The following is a 14,037-nucleotide window of genomic DNA, read 5'->3' as shown; positions in this document are numbered from 1 at the left end:
GCTGGTCCTAAGATTTCATTTATTTTAATTTGAAGATTATGGAGTATTTGTTTTTGCATTTTTAAGAGAAAGCAAATACCAAGATTCTTTTGTGTAGTCCCAATGCACAAAACACAAAAGCACTGAGCCTCCCCTGAATTGGAAAGAGACCAGAAAGCCGACAAGAAACTCCCACAGTGGCAAAAACCCCGTAATTCTATACTATTCCCAAGCCTATTTTTGTCAAATAAAAATTAAAAATTAAACTACAAATTCTTTTATTAATTACTCGTTCTATTCCAATTTACTAATGTATCTTTTTTTAGTTTGTCCCAAACTAAAAAATTTTATATTTCGAAATAATATAATTTCAAATTTTTTATTTTATCTTTAATAAAATAATTTATATTATATTTACATAAATAACAACAACAACAACAACAACAACCCAGTATAATCTCACTAGTAGGGTCTGGGGAGGATAGTGTGTACGCAGACCTTACCCCTACCCGGGTAGAGAGGCTATTTTCAAATGACCCTCGACATACTTCCCTTCAAGAACTTTCCACCTTGCTCTTGGGAGGGTGCTTACCATCAGAGCAACCCACCTTGTCGAATTTTATATCAACATAAATAAATACTGCAAATTTTATATCTCTTTGTACTTCAACTTTTAAAATGTATCACATAAAATAAGAAGGGGAGTAATCATTAGCGTATTTTAGCAAAACCCCACCAGACATGAGCGTATTTTAGCACACTCCCTACCACCTATTTTTACCCTCCTCCTCCTTCCCTCTGCTTCTTCTTCTTCTGATGAACACAGAGCAAAACACTGCAAACACAACAACAGCCCCACGAAAAATAACCATTCCTTTTTGCCCACTAAAACACACAATACACACAGTGAGTAAACTCTAAAACACCAAAAGATTCACTTTTTACAGCCCCAAGAACCAAGAATCCAAGAACACTCATCAAAGCTCTGATCTTTAACTCCTTTCAATTCTTAACATTCATATCTTTTTCCCATTTTCTTGTTTTTTTGTAAAAAATGGAGAAAATTGTAGTTGTTGTTAGCTGTGAACTTAAAGCTTGTGGTATAGTGTAGTTTTCTCCAAAGGGTTGTCTTCTCCATTTTTGGCTTTAAAAAAATCTCCCTTTTTTTTCACTTTAACTTTTTTCAACCCATAGAATGGGTTGCAGGGATATGATAGTACAAAATTTGGATCCTGTGAGAAAAAGAAGTGGTGGATTAAGAACTAAACAAGCTGGGCGGGGCTCTTGCAGAGGAAGTTAGTTCCTTTAATCTATATTTTTAGCTGAAAAAAACAAGAAAAGGAAAGAGAAAACACAGAAAGTGTTTTTTCTCTCTGTTTGAGATATTCACAAACAAAAATTAGTGCAAATGGGGTATTTGTTGAAAGAGGTTTTGAAGACACTTTGTGGAGTGAACCAATGGTCTTATGCTGTTTTTTGGAAGATCGGTTGCCAGAATACTAAGTGAGTTTTCTTATTTCAATGAATCAAATTCTCTTTTTTTTCATGTGGGTTTAGTTTTTTTTTCTTTTTTCAAAAGTAAAAAATTAAATTGAATGTAGAAAAATGTAATATTGGCTTGTGTTTTGTTTAAGTGAAATTTTTTCCATGGTAGTGAAAAAAAAAATGATCTTGGCTTGTGGGTTGATTTCATTTCTTTTTTGTGGCATTTTTGTTAGTTTTTTCATGCGGCTTTAGCTTTTTTATTTTTTCTTTTGATTTTCTTTCTCAAAAGAAAAATTAGAAGCTGAAAAAAATGTAATCTTGGCTTTGTGGGTTGAGTTCAGATTTAATGTAAATTCTTCTTTTTATCTTTTTTCAAGTTGGGTAAGCCTTTTTTTTAAATTATTTTTTTTCTTTTTAAAAACGGGGGAAGAAAATGAAAGTAGAACAAGGAAATCCTCCTGCTCAAAAATAAAAAAATAATAATCTTGGCTTGTGAGTTGAGTTCAGATTTATGTGATTATTCTTTTTTGTTGGGTAAATGGAGAAAAATGTATTTGCCTTTTTGTTTATTTTGTAGAATTTCTTTTTCATCTTTTCGTTTTTCTTGTTGTTTTGGATTTTGTACTGACAATTGTTTTCACTTTGCTGAGAAAATGGAGGGCAAATGAAAGTAAGAAACTGAAAAAGTGTAAAGTCTGATGGTCCTTTTGTTGTTCAGCACTTCAGCTGCTGGAAAACTGTAAACTGAGTTTCACTGATTCTATTGTGCTCAGTTCCTTTCTTTGACCAAGCAAACTTAGAGCTTTGTAATGTGTAGCATAATACTGTGCTACACATTATTGTTTATTATGGTATTACTTTACATGCTATGGATTTACAGAATATTGTTTCATTTTCTGCTTTTGGCTTTGTAATCTGGAAAATGTCATTTTCTGCTTTTGGAATGTTGTGGTTGTTTTAGTCCATTTTGTCTTGAAGAATCTTTGTGGAATGAAAAAAAATGAAAGTGATTTGTTTTAATTTGCTGAAACCCTTATGATTTCCTGTATGCAAGCATACTCTTTATTTTATATACACACTTCTCCAATAGTCTTGCAAATAGGAACACAGAACTGTCACTTTCTTTTTAATGACACTGAATTTTGGCTTATCTGCTGGTATTTTGTTAACCCCTTCACTAAAGTTTTTTCAAGTGATTCTTTAACAATTTTTTCTTTTACTTATTGACAGGCTTTTAATTTGGGAAGAATCCTATTATCAACCCTTAACATTCTCTGGAATTCTTGGAATATCTGAAATTGAGAATACTGAACTATCATTCCAAGATTGGGGTGTTTGTAATTCTCAGCTTATGAATCAGGCAGGGGAGAGAGTGCATTTACTCGTAAACAAAATGATGACGGAAAGTCAATTCAATCTAGTAGGAGAAGGGTATAATTTCTTAATTCAGTTTATTGATTCTATCTTTTTAAAAATGAGTATCAGCAAAGAGTTCGTTTACTCGTACCATGTCGTTGATATTCATAATTTTTCTTCTCAGACTAGTCGGTCGGGCTGCAGTTACTGGGAATCATCAGTGGTTTCATTCAGATGGTTTTAGTAGAGTAGCTCATCCACCAGAGGTACATATTGAGATAATTCCTAGCTTGCTGTGGTTAAGTTTTCTCCCAAGAAAGAGATATGTGGCCTGTATTACATATTATACATGATCTGTACTTTCTCCATTGCAATTAGTATTTGAATAGCTGTCCCTTGCCCATAATAACTTGTGTGGTAAAAAGTTAATATTTCACAATTCAACTTAATTCTGTCAAAGTTAGATACAACGCTTTTTTTTTGGTTTTTTTTCTGTAAGGTTAACGACAAACTTAAACTAGGTTATCTTTTTTATGCAACGATGTAATGTAATTTGTGTCTCATTGCATCTTCTGGATGCATTAACTGATACTTACTGGTGTATCCATACGATGTGGTTCTTTTAGGTACTGAAAGAGCTGACTCAACAATTTAATGCTGGCATCAAGGTACAATCTGTTTGAATTAACGCAAATGCTGTGTGTGTTTCTTTTGCGGCTCACTGATTCTTTTTGTTTACTGATATGCAGACAATTGCAGTTGTTCCTATTCTTCCTCATGGTGTTGTCCAATTTGGATCATGCTCACATGTAAGTTCTTCATTTTTCTTTCCCATTTTAAAATCTTACTTGGTGAAAAATAGTCTTGGGCACTAAGGTACTCGAATTATATCTACCATCATTGCGTACAATAATTTGTTCTCAAGCTAGATCCCTTAGTTGTTGCCTTAAAAGAGAACTTATGTTGATGAATCGGGGAATGAATAGAAGAATAGGGGATTCGTATTGCGGATCCAACTAGTTTGGGATTTAGGCTAACTGATTGATTAAACTTTTGTTTTTCAATTTTACTATCATAAATTATGTAAAGTAAAATGGTCATTTTTGCTGCCTCAGATAATGGAGAATATGGGTTTTGTGGAGGACGCGAGGATGCTGATAAGTCAACTAGGATGTGTTCCTGGTGTCTTGTTATCCGATGAAAATGCAATGAAAGATCCTGCAGTTAACACTGCACCAGTTTCTCTAGATTCTTATGGGAGAGCCAAATCGATGAACTCCACTCCAATTATTGCTAGCTGCAGTTATCAGAGTAACTCAAGTCAGACTGACAGTTTCGTTGGTCAAACTTCCTCTCTGGCTTCACAAGTTCAGAATAGAATCCTGTCTACTGATGCAACATTTCGAGCCCCCAATATGTCCCAAAGTTTTGTTGATTCTCATGATCGTCAGTTTCACAAAATTGTTCCAGAGGTGAAAGCAAACCTGTCTCCTAATTGCCACCTAATAAATAATGTGATTAAAGCAGAGGTAATTTCTCCAGACTCCAACATATGGACGAGTCAACAAGCTTCTTTGCACATTCTGAGGCCTCCCTTTCATCAGCATTCTATTGATTCATTAACTGTAGATAGTGGCAGCTTAAGGTTGTTTGAACAGGGGATCACTTCAAATGCTGGTAGCCATGATTTTGGCAAAATCAACTCTTGCACAAAGTCTACTGGAAATGGGCTTCAAATCACTTCAAAATTGGACGCATCTTCTTCGTCTTATGTTGGGAATGATGTGATTACCAATAATAATTCTGATGGTCAGAGTTCACAATTTATGTGGGATGAGAGTAACGGAATAGTAGAAAACGATTTGTTTCAAGCGCTCGGTATTATGCTAACACAGAATGAGCACCCGTGTTCAAGCAAGTACATGCAAGAGGTTTATGGTGAAAAACATGAAAACATGGAGCATAATGCTTTACTTGAAAATAACAAATATGAAGATTCCTGTGTCCAAGGTCACTCGGGGGATGACCTCTTTGATGTTCTGGGTACCGAATTAAAAAATAAACTACTTAATGAAAGGAATAGTTATCAAAGTAACGGACCAGACTCGAACACAGAGGATTGGATTAAGAATAACTCTACTTCTACTTCCGTAATTAGTCAGTATGCTGCTTCTTCGACAATCAATCAAGGAATGTCCGATAGTGGATCATTTTCTGCGGCTGGTTTTGAGCGTCTTTTGGATTCCATAGCATCCAAGCCTTCCGCCAAGCAGAATTTGGATGATGATGTTTCTTGTCGGACAACAATAACGAATTTGAGTAGGTCCTCTGCTCCAAATGCTGTATCTTCCTACGGCCGAGCTGGTTTCTCTAGTCAAATTCAAGGAGAGGTATTTGGCCAGCCCAAAACTCTTGCAAAATCAGGAGCAATGGTTTCTCGTTCATTTAGATCTGAGTGCTCCAATGAAAACACAGGAGCCTATTCGCAGAGTAGTTCAATTTATGGGTCACAAATTAGTTCATGGGTGGAACAGGGTCATGAGACAAAGCCAACTAGCAGTGTTTCTACTGGATATTCTAAGAAGCCTGATGAGACGAGCAAAACCAGCCGCAAAAGGCTTAAACCAGGAGAGAATCCTAGACCAAGGCCAAAAGACCGGCAAATGATCCAAGATCGTGTCAAAGAACTGCGAGAAATTGTTCCAAATGGGGCAAAGGTTATACTTAGTTTTGAACTCTTTACCATTTCCTTTAATATATTTTCATTATTATTATGTATATATATTTCTTTCCTATTCTGTAGGATGAATAATTTCTCTTATAGACGCTTTTTCCTTTTTGGATTTTTTGATTTCAGTGTAGCATTGATGCACTACTGGAACGCACAATCAAGCACATGCTTTTCTTGCAGAGTGTCACCAAACATGCTGACAAATTAAAGCAGACTGGAGAGTCAAAGGTTTGCTCCTAACCATTTAATCTTTTTGTGATCCCGTTGTCAAAACTTGGTTTTCTAACTATGTCATGAACTTAAATTTCTGCTCGTGGGACTACGAAGAGATGGAAAATTTTCAAGTTTAGAAGATTAACAAAGGAATCTTATAGCATCACTACTGTTAGCATAAGTTTCTTACTTTACATTTTGCAAACATTTTAGTACTCTCTACAAAATGTTAGAATGATATGTTGTTAGCAAGTGATACAAGAAGCCTGAATGTACTTGAGGATTACTTACTACTTTTCCTCTTTGTGTTGTGAACCTGCAGATTATCAGCAAGGAAGGAGGACTGCTTTTAAAAGATAATTCTGAAGGTGGAGCAACATGGGCATATGAAGTTGGTTCGCAGTCTATGGTCTGCCCTATAATAGTTGAGGATCTGAATCAACCTCGTCAAATGCTTGTAGAGGTTAGAATATCTGTTAAATTACGAAGTGTTGCTCTTCTTTGAACTCGTTTATGGTTCTAGCAATAGACAAGGTGTCATTATTGTTAGGGAAATATATACTGAATTTGTTTGTTTTCTGCAGATGCTTTGCGAAGAACGAGGTCTGTTTCTGGAAATAGCTGACATAATAAGAGGATTGGGCTTGACAATCTTAAAAGGGGTTATGGAAACGAGGAATGACAAAATATGGGCAAGGTTCGCCGTAGAGGTATATTTCTACTTATCAGGATCCGGGTGGCAGTTGCTTCTTGCATTAGAACAATAGTACTTTGCACTTTTGTCATCTTCAACACAACATAAATATTTGATGTTTAAATATAGGCAAACAGAGACGTGACGAGGATGGATATATTCATCTCACTTGTTCGCCTCTTGGAGCAAACATCTAAAGGTGGAGCAGAATCTGCTAATGCTATCGACAATAATAACACAACGATGGTGCATTCATTTCACCAAGCAGCTTCAATACCTGCAACAGGCAGACCATGTAATTTACAATGATGAACAGGCTATGATCTTCGTCTGCACGTGTTAAGAGTGAGCAGTCAACCATTACTCGCCATGACTAACATGTACACTCGGCAGATCCTTTTGGTTTACAGCTAATCCTCATTTTTCGTCTGCCAAGTTCTTGAAGTATCCAGAACTCCCGAGCGTGCCAAGTTGTATCTAAGCCTGTTGTTCAGGACAGTAGATACTTTTAATTACTTTCACAATCCATCAATGTTGTAATATCTGGCAATCGGACGCTTTTTTATTTTATATTCTTACCTTGAAGTGTACTAATTTTAATTAGATAAAGGGAGAAGGGAGATGGTTCATGTGATGAGGAGAAGATTCTTGGTTTTACTGTTGTATAGAAAAGATGGAGATGATAGGAAGTGAGCTCGGGTATTTAGTTAGGTGATGTGTAATCTATTCTTCCATTTTCTCTGGACATGTTTCTCTGGCTTTCAATTGTGTTTTTGCCAGCTGAATTCTTCTGGTTTGCCTTGTCGACTTCTCTTCTTCCATTTCCACTTCATTATCCTTGGAAAAGAATGTTTTAAAAGTCTAATCCATCTCTTATTTAGCTTACATACAATCCTTTTTCTTCACCACGTTTACTTAATAAATATAGGAAATAAAAATCATTACAAAAGTAGGAAAAATATTTCTTTGTAGAGGGTTCGTATGGCATTTCACTTTATCCATCAGGCAATGTCGAGCTATCCTATTGCGCACAAACTGATTCGGACACTACAGTTGTTAAAAAAAATGTCAGACTAGCCATTTTGAGTCCATTGATCAGCTGATACGTTCATCTATGCTCTAGTACCATACAAAAATAACTACTCCTATTTAACTGAGTTTTCAAGTAATAAAACTCTTTTGACTTTTCAAATCAGTAATTCTTCCTCCACTACATTCAACTGGCCCTTATCTGCTCCTTTGAGAATGGATCCTGGATCTAATATTTTCCAAGCTATGCTTTGGGCTGTTTTGACGATCATTGTTGCAACACATTTGAAACTCTTATTAGAGCTTAGCCCACATTTTGGAAAGGGAAAATACCAGCTATGTCCATTTATAAGTAGCTTATTATAAAAATTAGTCAATTCATAAAATATTATTAATATTAGCCAATTAGCTATTTGTAGCCAAAAAAAGTCAAATTTTTACTTTCTTTTGAGTGAGTGTTATTAGAATAGATTGGGTACATCTTAAAGAGCATGAATCTTAGTTTTGGGATGATTTTTTGTAGTTTTGAGGTGGTTTGAATTAAAAATTCGAAGTAAAAGATGAACATAAAAAAAATGATAGGTGTATCACACTGTGTATCACTTTTGTATCACATATGTATCATATTTGTATCGAATGTGTATCACATGTATACCTGCGTGTGAGATACATGCGTGATACATGTTTGATACATGTGTCGCAGAAGAACTTTTTTAAACTCGATTTTAACTACGAATTTTGATACCAAATCAGTCCAAATCACCTCCAATCTTCCTCAAATTTTGTATATTGACTTATCTATATGTTTTCAATGAATATCAACCCTACCCATTGAAAAAAGTCCATTTTTGCTTAGATTTTTGAGATATTGTATATATATTTTCTTTGTATTTCTTAACTTTATTTGCTACCTCATCCATAAAATTTCCTTTCCGTCTTGCATCTAATGTTGCTAATCACTCTTGAAAATATGAAAGGAGGTCTTTGTGTGTGATTCTTGGAGAGAAAGAACCTTATTTCTTTGGGTTTTTAATTTTTATATGTGCTTAGCTAGTTTTGATATGTCTATAATTAGTGGCTAGAGGTTGGTAAGTTGAGACTTTTTGGGACATTTATGTAAGATTCTCAAGTTAAATGGTCCACTATGATCCAAATTGAGCAGCCGAAATATTTGGGCGAAGTGTACAAACATCCATTTTAGGGCTACTATTTATGGATTAGCTAGTAATGAATTGAAAACATTAATTTTGGGACAATTCAGGACATTTGTGTCTCAAAAATTGAGCTGAAAAACTGAAATTCAGGATGCATTGGCTAATTCCTAAATAACAGCCCTTCAGAGTGACTATCTGGTGTCATTTTTACGAAATATTTGCAATAACAACATACCTAGTGTATTCCCACAAGTGGGGTCTGTGGAGGGTAGAGTGTACGCAGACCTTATCCCTGACTTTAAAATGTAGAGAGGCTGTTTCCGAAAAACTCTCGGCTCAGGAAGGGGAGAGGGGAAGGGCAATAACAAGCAAACTGATCTGACAACCAAAGCAAAAAATACAAACCTAGCAAAAGGTAATGCAATCGGAAAACCAAAACACAAGACAACAACAAGTAGTAACAGGAGACTAGGGGTACAAATACAAAAAAAAGAAAAAGAAAAAGAAAAGAAACGGAAGGCACCAAGTGGTGTATCAAAGCTACTGCTACAAACAAGGACAACACTCGACCACCTAACCCTTTACCTTAATTCTCAACCTCCACACCTTCCTATTCATGGTCATGTCCTCAGTGAGTTGGAGCAACACCATATCTTGTTTAATCACCTCTCCCTAATACTTCTTTGGCATGCCTCTACCTCTCCGTCGACCCTACCATACCAACACCTCCTCACCGGAGCATCAATGCCCCTCCTCTTCACATGCCCGAACCATCTAAGTCTCTCCTCCCGCATATTTTTCTCCATAGGGACTACACTCATCTTATCCCTAATAACTTCATTTCTAATTTTATCTAACCTGGTATGCCTGCACATCCACCTCAACATCCTCATCTCCGCCACCTTCATCTTCTGGACATGGCATGTCTTGACCGACCAACACTCCGCCCCATACAACATAGGGCCATGTTTCAACTACTCAGTAGTACTCCAATGAAGGATAAAATTTCACAAATAGTCATTTTTATCCCCTATAACTAAAAAATAACAATTGTTATAAAGTTTCAAATTCTACGAGTGAAACTTCATAACAATGACTATTTTTAAATTATAGGGCTAAAAAGTTGCTAACTCGCACTATTACTTCCTCCTATGGAAGTTAGTATAAATAAGTCTCATTTTACAGTTGAAACAATAACAGACCCTTAAATAGGTCAATTATTGATTCGCTTAAAAGTATTCGGCAGAGACGCACAATTAATAGTGAGAGAAATTCCAGGAAAGAATTAAGGATTTAATATATCGCGATAGTGCAAAGAACTTCTACATTGTAGTAGCTTATCTTATTTTTTAGATTACTAATTTCACCTTTTATAACAGTTATATATGTTTATATTAGGTGACGTGACACATTAAAAATGCTTTTACCGTATTGGGTGTTAAAATAATGATTCTTTGTGGAAGAATACTAAGCCATCATATATTATAGAAGAGGATTTGAGAGAAATGATAATCATGTGAAATCAAAAATTAATATTTTTTACGGGCAGTGAGTATTGTAATCATTGTTAAATATGAGTTTTAATGATAAAAAATAATATTATCACATTTGGTGCTGGATCACAAGGAATAAAACAAAGAAATCAAGACTCCCTATCATTCAAGCATGAACTAGGGAAAATAATCCATCAACGAAAATAAAGGAAAGAAAACGTATCAATGACTAGCTATAAAATAGGAAGAAGCACGGGAAATCTGGAAGAAGAATCAATCAATGATTTGATAGATATTTGACGGAAGCTAGTATATGAAGGTCCCAAAATCAAAGGAAAATAAGAGTGCAAAGTTCTACACTGGATATCATCAAAGCCCGAAATCAAGGATCCATCATCAATCACTCACTCAAGTACCGGAAAGATATGCCTAGCAAAAGAAATGCCTGTCAAGGACACAAGTCAAGGAAGATCAACAAAAACCTAACCTTATTCTTGGAAAGAATCAATTTGCGATTCGGTTCAAGGATCAATTCCCTTGGGTTTGTAATCTCTCAAGATTCGCTTAATCAAGAGTCAAGAAGACCTCACGAAGTATATATACATCTGTTACATGCTTGAAGCAGACATACTTTGAACGAACCATTATCACTCTTTTTGTTCTACTCCAAACAGCATTGTACTTCGTTTTAGATATGCTGTGTAATTAATGAGAGAAGAAAAAGAGATAAACACTGGTGAGACATTATATCAAAAAGGGAAAAGTGACATAGAAACTATGTTGTTGGTGTAAAGCCACATCAACCAACTTGTACTCGAGATACTTCAAATACTCAAAGAGATCACCCTTGCAACCCAAGGGGACTGGACGTAGGATTCACATTGAATCCTAACCAGTATAAATATTCCGGTGTCTTTATTTCCTGTATTTTATTTCTGTATTATTATTGTTCTGTTCTTATCTCTAGTTGACTAATTGGTAAACTAGTCAACTACTTAGAATACTGAAAATAAAAATTTTCAATTCACCCCCCATCCTGTAGTTTCAATTGGTAGCAGAGCTAGTCTCACACTTTTTGCTTAATAGCTTGTGAGAAAAGATCATGGCAAATCAAGTAACTGTTGGAGCACTCTTTCAAGAAGGAACGTCGCAAGTCAGGCCACCATATTTCAATGGACAACACTTTTCTCACTAGAAAGTGCCAATAGAATTATATGCAAAATCCTATATTGTCAAAGTATGGCGCGTTATCAAAAATGGTAACTATCTACTACCAGCAACAACTCAACCACCCGTTGATTCGAAAGATATAGATGAATACACAGACGATCAAATGCCAGTTGTTCAGGTCAATGCTAAGACATAAAATTTACTCTATAATGCTATAAGTAGAGAAGTGTGAGAAAATCTCAAGTTGTGATACAACCAAAGAAATGTGGGATAAACTGGAAGTTACATATGAAGGAACTAATAAAGTGAAAGAAACTCACATAAACATGTTGGTTCATGACTATGAACTTTTCCAGATGAAAGAAGGAGAATCCATTGAGGAAATGTTTGCAAGGTCCAACAAAATTATTAGCGATCTAAAAGCCTTTGGTAAACCCTACTCAAGTGGTGATTAAGTTTGAAAAATTCTAAGGAGTCTACCTACCACTTGGAAGACAAAAGTAGTTGCACTTGAATCTTAAGATCTAAACAAACTTTCAAATGATGAACTACGAGGAGATCTTATAGCATTCGAGAAAACACATCTCAAGAAAACAAACTAGGAAGAAAAGAAGAAAACAATTACTTTCAAAGCTACAAATGAAAGACCTGAAAATGATATTGATGACGACCCAAAAACTCTCCCAGCATGATTTAATTATTGGTCTTCCTAAACTCAATTTTTCTAGAAATCATGTATGTGATACATGTCAGATTGGTAAACAAACCAGAAACTCCTTCAAAAGCAAAGACATTGTGTCTACTACTAAGCCCTTACAATTGTTTCACATAGATTTATTTGGACCTACCAGAACTGCTAGCATTGGAGGAAAACAATATGCTTTTTTTATTTTATTGTTGATGACTACCCATGTTTTACATGGGTGATTTTCTTATCTCATAAAGATGAAGCTTTGAAATACTTTGAGATATTCTCTAAAAGAGTTGAAAGAGAAAAAGAGTACCTTATTACAATTATCCAAAGTGATCATGGAGGAGAATTCGAAAGCAGAACATTTGAAAATTTCTGCAATGATCAAGGATATACTCACAACTTTTCAGCTCCAAGATCACCTCAACAGAATGGAGTTGTTGAGCAGAAAAATCGAACTATACAAGATATGGACAGAACAATAATATTGAAACATTCCCTGCCAAATCATTTTTGGGCAAAAGCAGTAAGCACATCCTGCCACATTCTCAACAGATGTCTTATAAGGCCTATCTTGAAGAAACATCATATGAATTATGGAAAGGTAAACGGCCAAACATAGGCTATTTTCATCCTTTTGGCAGCAAGTGTTTTATCCACAACAACGGTAAGGACAATCTTGGAAAATTTGATCCAAAATGTGATGAAGGTATTTTTCAGGGTTATTCTATAAATAGTAGATCTTTTAGAGTTTATAATAAACATACTTTATCTGTAGAAGAATCAGTACATGTCATATTTGATAAAAATAATACTACGGCCGAGAAAGGAAGTATTGTAGGTGATGAAGATATCAGCCAAGAAACATCACAGACAAGCAAATCACAAAAGTCAACTGATAATACAGACGATGTCACAGAGTCAACTAATGAACCTGTCAATAATCAACCAGAATCATAGAAGGAGTCAACTACTCATATGATTGCAACACGTCCAAATGAGTGGAGAAGTGAACCGGAATATCCTCAGAAGTTTATCATATGAGATCCAAGTGAAGGAATGAAAATCAGGGGAGCTCTCAAGAAAAAGGCAAGTGCAACACTCATCTCTCAGATCGAACCAAATAAGGTTGAGGAAGCCTTAAATGACTCCAATTGGGTACAAGCGATGCAGGAGGAACTCGATCAATTTGATAAAAATCAAGTTTGGGAACTGTTACCTAAGCCTGCAAATGCTATACTACTGTAGTTGGAACCAAATGGATTTTCAGAAATAAACTAAATGAAGATGGAAAGGTTATGAGAAACAAAGCCAGATTAGTAGCCCAAGGCTACTCACAGTAGGAAGGAGTCGACTACGATGAAACCTTTGCACCAGTAGCTCGACTAGAGTCTATACAGATTCTTCTTGCATATGCATCCTTCAAATGATTTAGACTTTTCCAAATGGATGTCAAAAGCGCTTTTTTAAATGGCTTTATTGATGAGGAGGTATATGTAAAACAACCTCCTGTTTTTGAAGATTCAAAATTTCTTTACCATGCGTATAAGTTGACTAAAGCTCTGTATGGACTCAAACAAGTTCCACGAGCCTGGTACGAAAGGCTTAGCTCATTTTTACTTGACCATGGCTTTACAAGAGGTAAAGTAGACACTACATTATTTATCAAAAGATCATCAGGAGGTAATCTTATTATTCAAGTCTATGTTAATGATATTATCTTTGGAAGTGCTAACCCTCTTTTATGCAAGGAATTCACTAGTCTTATGCAAAGTGAGTTTGAAATGAGAATGATGGGAGAGCTTACATTTTTTCTTGGACTTCAAATTCAAAAATCTGAAGAAGAAACTTTTGTGTGCCAGACAAAATATACAAAGGAATTAATTCAAATGTTTGGCATGAGCAGTGCTAAAGCAATTGGTACACTAATAGGCCCGTCAACAAGTCTCGACAATGACGGAAAAGGAAATCCAGTTGATGAAACTAAATATCGTGGACTGATTAACTCTTTGATTTACTTGAATGCCAGTCCCAGATATTAT

General features: G+C 35.4%; 1 protein-coding gene across 1 annotated transcript; it reads left to right on the top strand.

The window, feature by feature from the left end:
- The first annotated feature begins 640 nt into the window (after positions 1 to 640).
- Positions 641 to 7,243, top strand: LOC107827784 (transcription factor LHW). The gene is made up of 10 exons (XM_016654985.2): positions 641 to 1,482; positions 2,695 to 2,895; positions 3,005 to 3,086; positions 3,447 to 3,488; positions 3,570 to 3,629; positions 3,936 to 5,537; positions 5,678 to 5,779; positions 6,087 to 6,227; positions 6,349 to 6,474; positions 6,588 to 7,243. Exons 1-10 carry the CDS (start codon positions 1,388 to 1,390, stop codon positions 6,765 to 6,767), a joined length of 2,631 nt encoding a protein of 876 aa, XP_016510471.1. The 5' UTR covers positions 641 to 1,387; the 3' UTR covers positions 6,768 to 7,243.
- The last annotated feature ends 6,794 nt before the right edge of the window (positions 7,244 to 14,037 follow it).

Source organism: Nicotiana tabacum, chromosome 9, assembly GCF_000715075.1.
Source record: "Nicotiana tabacum cultivar K326 chromosome 9, ASM71507v2, whole genome shotgun sequence".
Classification (NCBI taxonomy): domain Eukaryota; kingdom Viridiplantae; phylum Streptophyta; class Magnoliopsida; order Solanales; family Solanaceae; genus Nicotiana; species Nicotiana tabacum.
The sequence above is the reverse complement of the archived record's forward strand: the minus strand, read 5'-3'. Positions and strand labels throughout refer to the sequence as shown.

What these genes read in the sequence shown, in the direction of transcription:
- LOC107827784 (XM_016654985.2), top strand. Translation starts at nt 1,388, where the DNA reads ATGGGGTATTTGTTGAAAGAGGTTTTGAAGACACTTTGTGGAGTGAAC. An exon ending in TTGTTCCAAATGGGGCAAAG is followed by an intron (nt 5,538 to 5,677) that starts GTTATACTTAGT and finishes TTTTGATTTCAG; the next exon opens with TGTAGCATTGATGCACTACT. An exon ending in GGGCAAGGTTCGCCGTAGAG is followed by an intron (nt 6,475 to 6,587) that starts GTATATTTCTAC and finishes GTTTAAATATAG; the next exon opens with GCAAACAGAGACGTGACGAG.